The 16,949-nt window shown below is 38.5% G+C and overlaps 1 protein-coding gene across 1 annotated transcript; it reads left to right on the forward strand.

Moving 5' to 3' along the window:
- Positions 1-13,473: 13,473 nt before the first annotated feature.
- LOC125165828 (olfactory receptor 2W1-like) lies at positions 13,474-14,436 on the forward strand. Its single transcript, XM_047859219.1, has one exon. The coding sequence runs from the start codon at positions 13,474-13,476 to the stop codon at positions 14,434-14,436; it is 963 nt and encodes a 320-aa protein (XP_047715175.1).
- Positions 14,437-16,949: the final 2,513 nt, after the last annotated feature.

The following is a 16,949-nucleotide window of genomic DNA, read 5'->3' on the forward strand; positions in this document are numbered from 1 at the left end:
CAAGTCCAAGAGGCACAGGGAACTCTCTTGAAAAGTAACAAACCAGATCAACACCATGACACATCATAGACAAACTGTCAAAATACAAAGATAAAGACAGAATTCTGATAGTAGCCAGGGACAAATGGGACTTAACCTACAAGGGTAGACCCATTTGGGTAATAGCAGACCTGTTCACTGAAACTTGGCAGGTCACAAGGGAGTGGCAGGAAATATTCAATATGCTGAACAGGAAAAATATGCAGTCAAGAATCCTTTATCCAACAAGGCTGTCATTCAGAATAGAGATAAAGGCTTTCCTGGACAGACAAAAAATAAAGGAGTCCATGACCACTAAACAAGCCCTGCAAGAGATACTAAGGGGGACTCTGTGAGTGGAAAGCAGCAAAGACTACAAAGGACCAGAGACATCACTGCAAACATGAAACCTACAGAGAACACAGTGGCACTAAATCCATATATTTCACTAATAACTCTCAATGTAAATAGGCTAAATGCCCCAATTGAAAGGCATAGGGTATCAGAATGGATATAAAAAACACACACAAGATCCATCTATATGCTGTCTACAAGAGACTCATTTCAGACCTGAGGAACCTGCAGATTGAAAGTGAGAGGATGGAGAACCATCTATCATGCTACTGGAAGTCAAAAGAAACCTGGGGTAGCCATACTTAGACAATCTAGATTTCAAAACAAAGATTGTAACAAGAGATGAAGAAGGGCATTATATCATAATTAAGAGATTTATCCATCAAGAATAGCTAACGATTATAAGTATGCCCCCAACATGATAGCACCCAAATGTATAAATCTATTAATCACAAACATAAGCAATCATATTAATGATAATAATACTATAATTGTAGGTAATTTTAATACTCCACTTACAGAGAGATTATCTAGACACAAAACCAAAAAGGAAACACTGGTTCTGAATGACATACTGTACCAAATGGACTTAATAGATGTATTCAGAAGCTTTCATCCTAAAGCAACAGGATACATATTTTTCTCGAGTGCACATGGAATATTCTCCAGAATAAATCACATACTCGGTCACAAAACAGCCCTCCAAAAGTACAAAAAGATTGAGATTATATCATACCATGCATATTTTCAGATCACAACACTATGAAACTTGAAATCAACCACAAGAAATAAATTTGGAGAGCCCCCAAATACATGGAGGTTAAAGAACATCAAATTAAAAAATGAATGAGTTAATCAGGAAGTCAAAGAAGAAATTTAAAAATACATGGAGGCAAAAGAAAATGAAAACACAAGAGCCCAAACCCGTTGGGATGCAATAAACGCAGTTCTAAGAGAAAAATACCTTGCAATTCATGCCTATTTCAAGAAGCAAGAAAGGTCCCAACCACAACCTAACCTTACACGTAAAGGAGCTAGAAAAACAGCAGAAGATTAAGCTGAAACCCAGCAGAAAGAGGAAAATAATAAAGATGAGAGCAGAAATAAATGATATAGGATCAAAAAAAAAAAACAGAACAAATCACTAAGGCTAACAGCTGGTTTTTTGAAACACTAAACAAAATTGATAAACCCCTAGCTACACTTCTCAAAAAGGAAAGAGGACCCAAATAAATAAAATCTCGAATGAAAAGGGAGAGATCACAACGAACACCACAGAAACACTATTAGAGAATACTCTAAAAATTATATGCCAAAAAAATTGGACAATTTGGAAGAAATTGACAAATTCCTAGACACTTACACACTACCAAAACCCAAACAGGGAAAAAATAGAAAAAATTGAACAGGCATATAAGCAGAAAAGAAATTGAATCACTTCTCAAAAATCTCCCAACAAATAAGAGTCCTGGGCCAGATGGATTCTCAGGGAAAATCTACCAGACATTTAAAGCAGAGTTAAAACCTATTCTGCTCAAACTGTTCAAAAAATAGTAATGGAAGGAAAGCTTCCATACTCATTCTATGAAGCCGGCATTACATTGATTCCAAAACCTGACAAAGACCCCACTAAAAAGGAGAATTACAGGCAAATAGCTCTGATGAACATAGATGCAAAAATTCTCACCAAGATACTAGCAAATAGAATTCAACAATACATTGAAAGAACTATTCACTGTGACTAACTGGGATTCACTCTTGGCCTGCAGGAATGGTTTAATATTCACAAAACAATCAATGTGATATACCACTTAATAGAAAAAAAAAAGATAAGAACTATATGATCCTGTTAATATATGCAGACAAAGCATTTGACAAAATACAGCATCTTTATTAATAAAAACCCTCAAGAAAGTCAGGACAGAAGGAACAGAACTTAACATCACAATAGCTGGGGAGGTCTAGAGGAAGATGTTAGTGTAAGAGGATGCTGGGTTCACCACGTACTGCTGATCACTTATATTCCACCCACATCTGCCTAAATAACCCAGAAAACCACCAGAAGACTAGCAGAACAAACTCTCCAGAGCCAAGCATAGACAAGAGGCCAGGGAGGAGGGTAGGAAGGGCAGAGAGGCAGTGCACGCTACACGGACTGGCAGGAGGGAGACAGGGCGGTGGAGGGGCAGCCCACCCAGCAAGGTGGAGACCATGAGTCTGACTTGCAAAAGCAGAGGAGCCAGACAGAGTGAGTTTTGACAGCCAGAGGGACTTATCACCTGGAATGTTATAAGTCAAAAGTTCTGCTCCGAGAGTGGGAGGGCTAGAGGACACCAGGAGGGAGAGTTGTTGAGCCCTGGAAGACAGAGCTCAGCTTGGCGGGGAACAAAGGCACTGGCCAGCGCCATCTCCCTCACCCATCTCCCAGCCAAAATCCCAAAGGGAACCAGTTCCTGTCACGGAACCTGCTTGCACCGCACAAACACCCAACGCTGTGCTTCTGTGGATCCATCCCTCCAATGGGTTCGTCTCCCTCCCAGTGCCATAGGGCCCCTCCCACTGCAGACCACCAATGGTAAAGTGAGCTGAGTCTGCGTGTCCCGCCCCTGTGCACCTTGGGGATCCACCCCGGCTAATAGGCCAGATCCCATAGAAGCAGCACCACAAGCCTGGCAGTGTGCAAGTAGCCCAGACAGGGGCCACACCACTCCACAGTGAGTCCTGCCCCTGGGAGAGGGGAAGATAAGGTACACACCAGTCTGACTGTGGCCCCAGCAGTGGGCTAGGAACAAACACCAGGTATGACTGCGGCCCCGCCCACCAACACAAGTTACTCCAGACAGCACAGAGGAAGAGCCCTGCAGTTCTGTGCCACTCCAGGGACTATCCAAAATGATGAAGCAGAAGAATTCTCCTCAAAAGAAACTCCAGGAAGTAGCAACAGCTAACTAATTGATCAAAAACGATTTAACCAATAGAATGGAACATGAATTTAAAATAATAGTCAAAAAATTAATGACTGGGCTTGAAAAAAAGTATAGAGGACAGCAGAGAATCTATTGCTACAGAGATCAAGGAACTAAGAAACAGTCAGGAGGCACTAAAAAATCCTATAAATGAGATGCAAAATAAAATTGAGGCAACGACAGCTCGGATTGAAGAGGCAGAGGAGAGAATAGGTGAATTAGAAGATAAAATTATGAAAAGAGAGGAAGCTGAGAAAAAGAGAGATAAAAAAATCCAGGAATATGAGGGGAGAATTAGAGAACTAAGTGATGCAATGAAACATAATAATACCCATATAATAGGGATTCCAGCGGAGGAAGAGAGAAAGGGGCTGAAGGTGTACTTGAACAAATCATAGCTGAGAACTTCCCTGATCTGGGGAAGGAAAAAGGTATTGAAATCCAAGAGGCACAGGGAACTCCCTTCAGACGTAACTTGAATTGATCTTCTGCATGACATATCATAGTGAAACTGGCAAAATACAAGGATAAAGAGAATTCTGAAAGCAGCTAGGGATAAACATGCTCTAACATATAAAGGGAGACCAATAAGACTCGTGAGGGATCTCTCTACTGAAACTTGGCAACCCAGAAAGGAATGGCAAAAATCTTCCATGTGATGAACAGAAAAAAAATGAAGCCGAGAACCCTATATCCAGCAAGCCTGTTATTCAAAATACAAGGAGAGATAAAGGTCTTCCCAAACAAACAAAAACTTAAGGAACTCATCACCACTAAACCAGCCCTACAAGAGATCCTAAGGGGGATTCTGTGAGGGAAATGTTGCAAGGACCACAAAGTTCCAGAGACATCACTACAAGCATGAAACCTACAGACATCACAATGACTCTAAACCCATATCTTTCTGTAATAACACTGAATGTAAATGGATTCAATGCTCCAACCAAAAGACATAGGGTATCAGAAGGATAAAAAAACAAGACCTATCTATTTGCTGTCTACAAGAGACTCATTTTAGGCCTGAGGACATCTTAGATTGAAAGTGAGGGGATGGAGAACTATCTATCATGCTACTGGAAATCAAAAGAAAGCAGGAGTAGCCATACTTATATCACACAAACCAGACTTTAAATTAAAGGTTGTAACAAGAGATGAAGAAGGGCATTATATAATAATAAAGGGGCTATGCATCAGGAAGAGCAAAGAATTATAAATGCCTATGCACCAAATACGGAAGCACACAAATATATAAAACAATTAATCACAAACATAAGCAATCTTATTGATAAGAATGTGGTAATTTCAGGGGACTTTACTACTCCACTTACAACAATGGGTAGATCATCTAGACACAGAATCAATACAGAAACAAGGGCCCTGAATGATACATTGGATCAGATGGACTTGACAGATATATTTAGAACTCTGCATCCCAAAGCAATAGAATATACTTTCTTCTTGAGTGCACATGGAATCTTCTCCAAGATAGATCACACACTGGGTCACAAAACAGCCCTTCATAAATATAAAAGAATTGAGATCATACCATGCATACTTTCAGATAACAATGCTATGAAACTTGAAATCAGCCACAGGAAAAAGTCTGGAAAACCTCCAAAAGCATGGAGGTTAAAGAAAACACTACTAAAGAATGAATCAGTCAACCAGGCAATTAGAGAAGAAATTTTAAAATATATCAAAACGAATGAAATTGAAAATACAACAATCCAAATGCTTTGGGATACAACAAAGGCAGTCCTGAGAGGAAAATACATTGCAATCCAGGCCTATCTCAAGAAAGAAGAAAAATCCCAAATACAAAATCTAACAGCACACCTAAAGGAAATAGAAGAAGAACAGCAAAGACACCCCAAACCCAGCAGAAGAAGAGAAATAATAAAGATCAGAGCAGAAATAAACAATACAGATTCTAAAAACCTGTGGAGCAGATCAATGAAACCAAAAGTCTGTTTTTTTGAAAAAATAAACAAAATTGATAAACCTCTAGCCATGCTTCTCAAAAAGAAAAGGGAGATGACCCAAATAGATAAAAATCATGAATGAAAATGGAATTATTGCAACCAATACCTCAGAAATACAAGCAATTATCAGGGAATACTATGAAAAATTATATGCCAACAAACTAGACAACCTGGAAGAAGTGGACAAATTCCTAAGCACCCACACACTTCAAAAACTCAAACAGGAAGAAATAGAAAACTTGAACAAACCCATAACTAGCAAAGAAATTGAATCAGTTATCAAAAATCTCCCAACAAATAAGAATCCAGGACCAGATGGCTTCCCAGGGGAATTCTACCAGACATTTAAAGCAGAGATAATACCTATCCTTCTCAAGCTGTTCCAAAAAATAGAAAGGGAAGGAAAACGTCCAGACACATTCTATGAAGCCAGCATTACTTTGATTCCCAAACCAGAGACCCAGTAAAAAAAGAGAACTACCGGCCAATATCCCTGATGAATATGGATGCAAAAACTCTCAACAAGATACTAGCAAATCGAATTCAACAGCATATGAAAAGAATTATTCACCGTGATCAAGTGGGATTAATTCCTGGGCAGCAGAACTGGTTCAAGATTCACAAATCAATCAATGGGATACATCACATTAATAAATGAAAAGATAAGAACCATATGATCCTTTCAATCCATGCAGAAAAAGCATTTGACAAAATTCAGCATCCTTTCATAATAAAAACCCTCAACACACTCGGGATACAAGGAACATACTTAATCATAAGAGCCATTTATGAAAAGCCCACAGCTAATATCATCCTCCATGGGAAAAAACTGAGAGCTTTCTCCCTGAGATCAGGAACATGACAGGGATGTCCATTCTCACCACTGTTGTTTAATATAGTGTTGGAAGTTATAGCATCAGCAATCAGACAACAAAAGGAAATCCAAGGCATCCAAATTGGCAATGATGAAGTCAAGCTTTCACTTTTTGCAGATGACATGATTCTATATAGAAAACCCGACAGACTCCACCAAAAGTCTGCTAGAACTGATACATGAATTCAGCAAAGTTGCAGGATACAAAATCAATGTACAGAAATCAGTTGCATTCTTATACACGAATAATGAAGCAACAGAAAGACAAATAAAGAAACTGATCCCATTCACAATTGCACCAAGAAGCATAAAATACCTAGGAATAAATCTAACCAAAGATGTACAAGATCTGTATGCTTAAAACTATAGAAAGCTTATGAAGGAAATTGAAGAAGATATAAAGAAATGGAAAAACATTCCATGCCCATGGGTTGGAAGAATAAATATTGTTAACATGTCAATACTACCCAAAGCTATCTACACATTCAATGCAATCCCAATCAAAATTGCACCAGCATTCTTCTCGAAGCTAGAACAAGCAATCCTAAAATGTGTATGGAACCAAAAAAGGCCCCAAATAGCCAAAATAATTTTGAAGAAGACCAAAGCAGGAGGCATCACAATCCCAAACTTTAGCCTCTACTACAAAGCTGTCATCATCAGGGGCGCCTGGGTGGCGCAGTCGGTTAAGCGTCCGACTTCAGCCAGGTCACGATCTCACGGTCCGTGAGTTCGAGCCCCGCGTCAGGCTCTGGGCTGATGGCTCAGAGCCTGGAGCCTGTTTCTGATTCTGTGTCTCCCTCTCTCTCTGCCCCTCCCCCGTTCATGCTCTGTCTCTCTCTGTCCCAAAAATAAATAAGCGTTGAAAAAAAGAATTAAAAAAAAAAAAAAAATTTCAAAGCTGTCATCATCAAGACAGCATGGTGTTGGCACAAAAACAGACACATAGACCAATAGAATAGAATAGAAACCCCAGAACCAGACCCACAAAAGTATGGCCAACTATTCTTTGACAAAGTAGGAAAGAATATCCAATGGAAAAAAGACAATCTCTTTAATAAACGGTGCTGGGAGAACTGGACAGCAACATCCAAAAGGATGAAACTAGACCACTGTCTTACACTATTCACAGAAACAAACTCAAAATGGAAAGGACCTGAATGTGGGACAGGAAACCATCAAAACCCTAGAGGATAAAGCAGGAAAAAACCTCTCTGAGATCAGCTGCAGCAATTTCTTACTTGACACATCCCCAAAAGCAAGGAAATGAAAAGCAAAACTTAACTATTGGGACCTCATGAAGATAAAAAGCTTCTGCACTGCAAAGGAAACAACCAACAAAACTAAAAGGCAACCAACGGAATGAGAAAAGATATTTGCAAATGACATATAGGACAAAGGGCTAGTATTCAAAATCTATTTAATAGCTCACCAAACTCCACAACCGAAAAACAAATAATCCAGTGAAGAAATGGGCAGAAAACATGAATACACACTTCTCTAAAGAAGACATCCACATGACTAACAGGCACATGAAAAGATGCACAACGTCACTACTCATCAGGGAAATACAAATCAAAACAACACTCAGATATCACCTCACGCCAGTCAGAGTGGCTAAAATGAACAAATCAGGAGACTATAGATGCTGGTGATGATGTGGAGAAATGGGAACACTTGCACTGTTGGTGGGAATGCAAACTGGTGAAGCCGCTCTGGAAAACAGTGTGGAGGTTCCTCAAAAAAATTAAAAATAGATCTACCCTGTGACCCAGTAATAGCACTGCTAGGAATTTACCCAAGGGATGCAAGAAGTGCTGATGCAGAGGGGCACTAGTACCCCAATGTTTATAGCAGCACTTTTCAACAATAGCCAAATTATGGAAAGAGCCTAGATGTCCATCAACTGCTGAATGGGTAAAGAAATTATGGTTTATATACACAATGGACTACTAAGTGGCAATGAGAAAGAAGGAAAAATGGCATTTTTGTAGCAACATGGGTGGAACTGGAGAGTGTTATGCTAAGTGAAATAAGTCATACAGAGAAAGATACCATATGTTTTCACTCTTATGTGGATCCTGAGAAACTTAACAGAAGTCCATGAGGTAGGGGAAGAAAAAAAAAAAGAGGTTAGAGAGGGAGGGATCCAAACCTTAAGAGACTCTTAAAAACTGAGAATAAACTGAGGGTTGATGGGGGGTGGGTGGGAGGGGAGGGTGGGTGATGGGTATTGAGGAGGGCACCTTTTGGGATGAGCACTGGGTGTTGTATGGAAACCAATTTGACAATAAACTTCATATATTGAAAAATAAATAAATAAATACATACATACATACATACATACATACAGAGAGCAAACTGAGGATTGATGGGGTGTTGGGGGAAGGGGAAATGGGTGATGGGCATTGAGGAGGACACTTATTGGAATAGCACAGGGTGTTATACATAAGAGATGAATCACTGGATTCTACTCCTGAAGCCAAACAACACTGTATGTTAACTAACTTGAGATTACATACATACATACATACATACATACATACATACATCTTATAGATTAACATCTACTGTAATTCTAGTCTTTGAAATGCACATTTAGCAGCAAATTTTATCTGTAACGCATTTACTACCTAGAGAAAAAAAATCTGAATATACAGTTCCTCATTCCCCTGTCCTAAATCTTTCCTTCATGTTGGCATAACTTTTGCATCTATTCCGTTTCTCCTAATGAAATATCAGGATATGGTCTAATTCTCCAATCTCTTCATGAACTACTTTTTCTCTCCCACTTTACAGATATCAATCGGGTGCAGGTCAATGGTTTAGGAAATCTTTCTTTGTGATCTGGGCTTTCAGGCAACACTGGGAAATGTTGCTCCCTTCTTAATCTGAATTAATGCTTTTATAATGTGCCTCTAGGACTAAGACCTATTTGCTGGGGTTTTTTCAGTCAGAATGAGTAGCAAGAATCTGTGACAGGTTTCATCACCTTACGTGAAGTCACGTGTTCAAGAAGGTGGAGTCCTCCTGTCCAGAATGAGTTTTTAACCTGCTTGGGGAACAGCAGAATTCACAGAATTCACAGCCACGCTGCAGGAAAGACATGAAGCGGCAGCAGTGCTGGACAGCACGTGCTTAGCTTTTCCACACGTTGTGGGCTCCTCACTGCTCAAGAAGCAGCATATCGGGAGAACTGTCTCTGGATCATAGTAACGTCCATCTTCAATCTCTCTTGGAAAAGAGTGTGTCTGGGTTAGTAAAACAATTGGGGGAGGTAAGGGAAACTGAACTTAGAACTATATGCACTGATTCCTCTGGTTTTCTTTCACAATTCTTATACAATAAATCAATATTGTAAATCTCTGCAGAGAAATTCTCCCTTTTAAGCTCTATTATGGAAGATTAAATCTATTCTCCACTGGAAGAGGAGGACATGAAACTCTTTCTTGGTGTGTGATTTCAGACATTTTGATCCAGCAGAAATGTAATGGGGAAATGTAGGTTAAATTGGAAATGAAGGACTGAAATACAATATTTTATGCAAGAGGACTGTGCACATGGGAAGGAATCAGATCTGTCTCTAAATCTCCTGGTGTGCATGAAAAATTATTTGAAGACTTCCAATGTCAGGGTTTTAATTGGCAGGAGGATTTTTCCCCTTTCTAAATTAATCTTTGAAAGACATAGCGATAATGGAAATAGCTAAGCAATTAACAGCATGGCATTGACTCATTTTCAAAAAATTTTCATTTTTGTTTTCATATAATTTTAACTGAGGTTCTGTCTTATTCAAAAGTCAGGAACTATTACACACACCAACTTGTCTGTTGAAATAAGTAAGTTTTTTTTATTCATCTCCCTGCTCAGACATTATAGACATGTAAAGATGTGTGCCAGTGTGCAACACATTTCAGAGTTATATTTTTCTTTTATGCAACTCAGTCAATGGCAGAATCCAGGCTCATATCATGATTCTTGAAAAGCTAATTTTTTTAACATTTATTTATTTTTGAGAGAGAGATAGAGCACGAGGTGGGAGGGGAGGGGCAGAGAAAGATGAAGACACAGAATCCAAAGCAGGTTACAGGCTCTGAACTGTTAGCACAGAGCCCAATGTGGGGCCCAAATCCACAAAACATGAGATCATGACCTGAGCCAAAGTCAGACACTTAACTGACTGAACCACCAAGTGTCCCTTGAAAAGCTAATTCTGAGGGAATCAACAAATGACGCTCGCAAAATAACTATGTTAGCCAGTATATTCAGTTGTTCTTCTAAACGTGTCTACTTTTGAATCTTGGTCACAATTTGAGGTATTTTCTTCATAATATCCAGGAAACAGATTTGAAAAAGCATAACAAATATCATACCATATATATTTACACAATATCTACACACACACACACACACACACACACACACACACACACACAAAGGGAAATAAGGACATCAATTTGATATTTACTTCTTAATATTCAATATGTATTTTCTCTTAATTATTTTTTTGATATAGAGAGCATGAAGGGGGAGTGGAGCAGAGAGAGAGAGAATCTCAAGCAGGCCTCAACCCCAGCACAGAGCCTGATGTGGGCTTGACCACGGGATCATGACCTGAGCCAAAATCAAGAGTCAGACACTTAACTGACTGAGCCACCCAGGTGCCACTCTTAGTTAATTTTTTAAATGTGTATTTATTTTGGAGAGAGAGAGACAGAGTGTGAGTGGAGGAGGGGCTGAGAGAGAGAGAGAGGGAGACACAGAATCTAAAGCAGGCATCAGGCTCCAAGCTGTCGTCACAGATCCCAACGCAGGGCTTGAACTCAAGAACTGTCAGATCATGACCTGAGCTGAAGACCCAGGCTTAACTCACTGAACCACTCAGGTGCCCCCTTATTTTCTAATAGAAGCTTTCTGGATGTTACTATGGCTGTAGCAGTAAGAAATTGTATTTTTATACTCAGCAATAGGACACTATGGAGGATTACCAATAATCTGTTCAATTGTTAAAAATTTGGGCTGTTATGACATCCTCATGTATGTCTAGAGGAGCTCTACCTGTATCTCACTACTGAATGAGGATGAGCTCATTATTCCTTAGAATAGAAACTAATGTCTTAAATTACTTTTCATCGAACTGAATGCACCTGTTATTTGTTACTATATAAATCACAGATATTTTCCACTTGTCTGCCACCTTCTCTCCTTTTTAATGTAAAAAATAATGCTACCTAACAACTTTATGTGATTTTACACTGTTATTCATAGTGTGGTAATTTTTATTTTGTTTGGAAATTATGTATAAATATAAGAGAATAGGTAGATGGTAGATAGATACAGATAGATACATAGATACACAGATACTTGGATAGACAGGTATTGATGGAACGTTTTAGGCAGCATGGAGAGAGTGGAGAGCAACAGACATCAGACACACTTTCTTAAAGATTACAAAGTACCATGGGAAGCTGTTAAATTTTTACCAACATCGTACAATTTCTTCTTATAACAATTGCAATAAGTAATATTTATGGATATATGCTATGTTCCAAGTGTTTTAAGCAGATTTATGATTCAGTTAATCTTGACCCATAGCAGTTTTCTTTTCTTTATTTTCACAATGAGAAGTCTGAGCCCTTCTGGTCTCTGTAGCAAACACCTAAATAACCTGAGAGACATGAAGAGAAACTCTCTACCTATGCTTTTAAACTCTCAGCAAGGGGCATCTGGGTGGCTCAGTCGGTTCAGCATCTGACTTTGGCTCAGGTCATGATCTCACAGCCCTTGAGTTCGAGCCCCATGTCGTGCCCTGTGCTGACAGCCAGAGCCTGGAGTCTGCTTCTGCTTCTGTGTCTCCCTCTCTCTCTGCTCCTAGCCCACTTGCATTCTGTCTCTGTCTCTCTCAAAAAATAAACATTAAAAAAAAATTTTAAACTCTCAGCTATACTGGCCCTCTACAGATCCCCTTTTCATGATATAGGATATCAAACAAAAAAAGATAGGTTGAGAGTATCCCTCTTTAAGCAAGAAACATTCGGAGCTGGACAAAAGAATGAACAGGATTGCAGAAGTAGAAGTTCAGAAAAGAAGGGGAAGGGTTCCCAGGGCTCCCGATGGGAATGAGTTTAACATATCAAACTGGGAGGAAGCCAGGAGTCCATGTGTCATGTGTATAAAGCAACTTCTGAGATGAGCATGAGGCCTCGTGCAGATCCATGCAAGCATGGATTGGGTTATTTCTTCAATGAAACGGAAAGGGGCTAGCAAATTAAAAGAACATGGATGATGTGACTGATTTTATTGACTCGTGTAACAATGTAAACAAAAAAAAAAAGTCTGGATGAAAGGAGTGAAGACAGGGGCGCCTGGGTGGCTCAGTCAGTCGGTTAAGCGTCTGACTTCAGCTCAGGTCGTGATCTTGAGGTCCATGAGTTCTAGCCCCGCGTCGGGCTCTGTGCTGACAGCTCAGAACCTGGAGTCTGCTTCTGATTCTGTGTTTCCCTCTCTCTCTGACTCTCCCCCCATTCATGCTCTGTCTCTCTCTGTCTCAAAAATAAATAAACGTTAAAAAATTTAAATCTAGAAAATCTAGAAAAGAGATAATCGTGATTTCGATTAGGGTAGTGACTATGGAAGCTTCTTGAAAGTGAGAATATACTTAAAATACAACTTGCATTAAAATTTACCATTTCGGCGATAAGTTAGGTATTGGGATGAGAGACATAAAGATGTCGGGGTAAAAGGTCATATCTCCTACATGAGAAACCGGGACACCAACGGTGCTACCACTAAGATATGAAAGAGGAGGAACACTTTTTTTCCTCATTCTGATATTAGCAAAATAATTACATTTTATAGGTAAATTTGCTGACCAGAAAAATAATGCGTTCATTATATCAAGCGAACAAGATTGGTAGAGAATCAGAGGGTCACATCACTTTAGAAACAGATCCTTTCAAACTTGCAAATTTTGCAGACCTTGAGTTTAAGAGTAATATCTCCAAGCTCACCGAGATAAAAATATAATATTAAATCCAAAACCATAAAATGATCTACAACAAATACCAGATTACTTGGCTATAATATTTACTTTCACCCATTATTTTTTAATTATTAGCATAAATTCTTTCCCTTTAGTTAAATTATGTGGTCTGTACTGACAATTTCTCCTCCTCCATCTCCTTCTCTTACTCCTCCTGCTCCTCCTCCTCCTCCTCATCCCCATCCTCCTTCACCTCCTTCTGCTTTTCTCATTCTAGGATTTGGACACTGAAGGACTATGGGCCAAAACAATCACACTTCTCTGCACGGTTTTATTCTGCTCGGCTTCTCGGACCATCCCAAACTGGAGATGGTCCTATCAGGAGTTGTCACTCTCTTCTACTTCATTACGTGGGTGGGTAACACAGCCATCATCCTTGCATCTCTCCTGGATTCCCATCTCCACACACCGATGTATTTTTTCCTCAGGAACTTATCTTTCCTGGATCTATGTTTCACAACCAGCATCATCCCTCAGATGCTCATTAACTTGTGGGGACCTGACAAGACCATCAGCTATGTGGGCTGTGTCACTCAACTCTACGTTTATATGTGGTTGGGTTCCACTGAGTGCCTCCTCCTTGCTGTTATGTCCTATGATCGTTTCACAGCTATTTGTAAGCCCCTGCATTATTTGGTAATCATGAACCCACATCTCTGTCTCAAGATGATAATCACGGTCTGGAGCATTAGTTTGGCCAATTCTGTATTATTATGTACACTCACCCTGAATTTGCCTCGATGTGGAAACAACCTTCTGGACCATTTCTTGTGTGAGTTGCCAGCTATGGTCAAGATAGCATGTATAGACACCACGACAGTTGAAATGTCTGTTTTTGCTTTGGGCATTGTCATTGTCCTTACACCACTCGGCCTTATTCTTATATCCTATGGCTACATTGCCAAAGCTGTGCTGAGAATAAAGTCAAAAGAAGGCCAACAAAAAGCAATTAATACCTGTGGATCTCATCTCACTGTCGTGTCCATCTTCTATGGAACTATTATCTACATGTACCTGCAACCAGGTAACAGTGCCTCCAAAGACCAGGGAAAGTTCCTCACCCTCTTTTACACGATCGTCACTCCAAGTCTTAACCCTCTCGTTTATACCCTGCGGAACAAGGACATGAAGAATGCATTGAGGAAGCTGGTGAGAGTTGACCGTGAATCTACAAAATCAAAGAGGGACCAAAAGTCATAGAATCGTATTACCCTGGATAAGACAATGAAAAACATTTTCTAATTGTCTTTCCTTGTTTTATTCAAGTGCAATAAACACACAGTGTTATATTAGTTTTAGGTATACAATGTAATTCAACAATTCTATACATTTATCAATGCTCATCACGTGTACTTTGAATCCCCTTTATCTATTTCACCCATCTCCTCACTCACCTCGCCTCTAGAAATTACTAATTCCCTATACTTAAGAGTCTATTTTTTATCTTTCTTTTCTTTGTTTGTTCATTTGCTTTGATGCCTAAATTCTACATATGAGTGAAATCATATGGTCTTTGTCTTTCTCTGACTGACTTATTTCACTTAGCATTACATGCTCTTACTCAACCATGTTATGGTGGATTTTGCAGCAAGATTTTGTTCTTTTCATGGCTGAGTAATATTCCATTATGCATATACCACACCTTCTTTATCCACTCATCTATCAACTGACACTTCGATTGCTTCCATATCTTAGCAGTAAACAGAGGGTGCCTATATCTTTTCAAATTAGTGTTTTTACTGGAATACTGGATCATATGGTGATTCTTTTTTTAATTTTTCAAGGAAACTCCATAGTGTTTTTCCACAGTGGCTGTAACAGTTTGCATTCCCACCAACAGTGCATGAGGATAGTAATTCCTTCAACATCAGCCAGAGAAACATTTTTTGAAATATGTCTCCTCTGATAAGGAAAACAAAAGAAAATTAAACTATTGAGACTACAACAAAATTAAAAGGGTTTAAACAGCAAAGGAAACAATCAACAAAACAAGAAGGCAAACTAGTGATTGGAAGAAGAAATATTGAAATGTTACATCCAAAATATATAAAGAATTTACACAACTCAACACCAAAAGTCGTCATCATCATCATCATCATCATCATCTGATTTGAAAATGGGCAGAGGGCTTGAATATGTGTTTTTCCAAAGAAGATGAATAGATAGGCAACACACATGAAAAGATGCTCAACATCACTAAGCATCAGAGAAATGCAAATTAAAACCACAATAAGAGATCACTTTACACTTGTCACAATGGTTAAAATCAAAAATTCAAGAAATAACAAGCGTTGGTGAGAATGTGGAGAAAAAGGAACCCTAATGCACAGTTGGTGGGAATCTGTCTTTAATTTCTACTGAGGCAAGTAATTCCTAGGGCACAGAGAGAATTAATAGAATAGTTGGTGTATATGAACATTCTGTGGATGCAAACAATACTATACCCATCCTACTTAGCTCTTTTATGACTTTCATCATTGGCATATCTTCAGGGAAATTGGGACATTAGGAATTTTTATTTTTGTTTGTAACATAACACCAAGAGCTATAAATATAAATGTGAAGACATGTGATTTATTCTAAAGACCCATAGGAAGTGTTTTGTTTATCTAGTTTTTATTTTCTATGCTAATGCTTGCGTCTTCAGAAATATAGACCTGAATGGATGATTTCATTTACTTTGTGTGGTGCATGTAACATCATAATGTACAAATATTATACATCAAATCTCTTTTGATGCCATACAAACATTTATCCTGAATAATGGGTCTTCATTATTGAAGTTATTTTTTCTTTACCATGACACAAGAATGTGAGAAGAAACAAATTAAAGCATTTAGAGGTAATAAAACAGTTTTATTCATTACTTATTCACTCATGAAACATTTATTCCACGCTGTCTCAATCTCAATGACTAGCTTGAGTTTAGTTAGGATTTGCCTTAGATATCTAGAGAATCATGGATTTGTGTAATTTTTGAGAAATGTAGATTCATACATTTTTATGTAGTGGAATTTCATAGAATGAATAACTTTTCATTTCCAATTATTGTAATATAGTATTTAGCTTTTTATGGTGAAATATGATGACCTTTTAATTGCCCTTTGATATTTTCTGTGATCTGAAACCTTTCTCTAAAAGACCCTATAATTTAAGAAGTATAATCAATCACATATATAATATTTTCTCCTCTGTCACCTCATAATTCTTGAAATGTGAAGAGGAGCCGTCACTGGATAATTTTTACTTTCCCACTCAGAACACAGAAATGCCTCACATAAAATATAATGTGATGTAGGATACTGTCAATGTCCTTTCACCCACATCAATCTCCTTTACAGGTGCCTCCAGAAACAGTTCATCAGCCCACATAAAGTGTCAACAGAAATAACATAAGTTCTGTGTCCCTGAGGTACACAGGTCTGGCCACCTCACCCATTATTCTTGTATTTTGAAAGTTTATTTTTAGTCTTGGCAAGAGTCTTTAACTAATAACATTAGGATAAACATTAAGTCATTTGCTAACTTCAATAATAAGTATACCAAAAGTAGACTAGCAATGGACTCTTAGGAAAATATTGTATCTTATACCTATAATTGTTTGTTTTCATGTGTATCTTTAGTTTTATTTTTCCTTTGGCTTAAGTTTCTCCTGCATTAGGCCTGAAAAATAAACCAATATTTTAAATAATTAACCTCTCTCTTATTTCTCT

This window comes from Prionailurus viverrinus, chromosome B2 (genome assembly GCF_022837055.1).
Source record: "Prionailurus viverrinus isolate Anna chromosome B2, UM_Priviv_1.0, whole genome shotgun sequence".
NCBI classification, from domain to species: domain Eukaryota; kingdom Metazoa; phylum Chordata; class Mammalia; order Carnivora; family Felidae; genus Prionailurus; species Prionailurus viverrinus.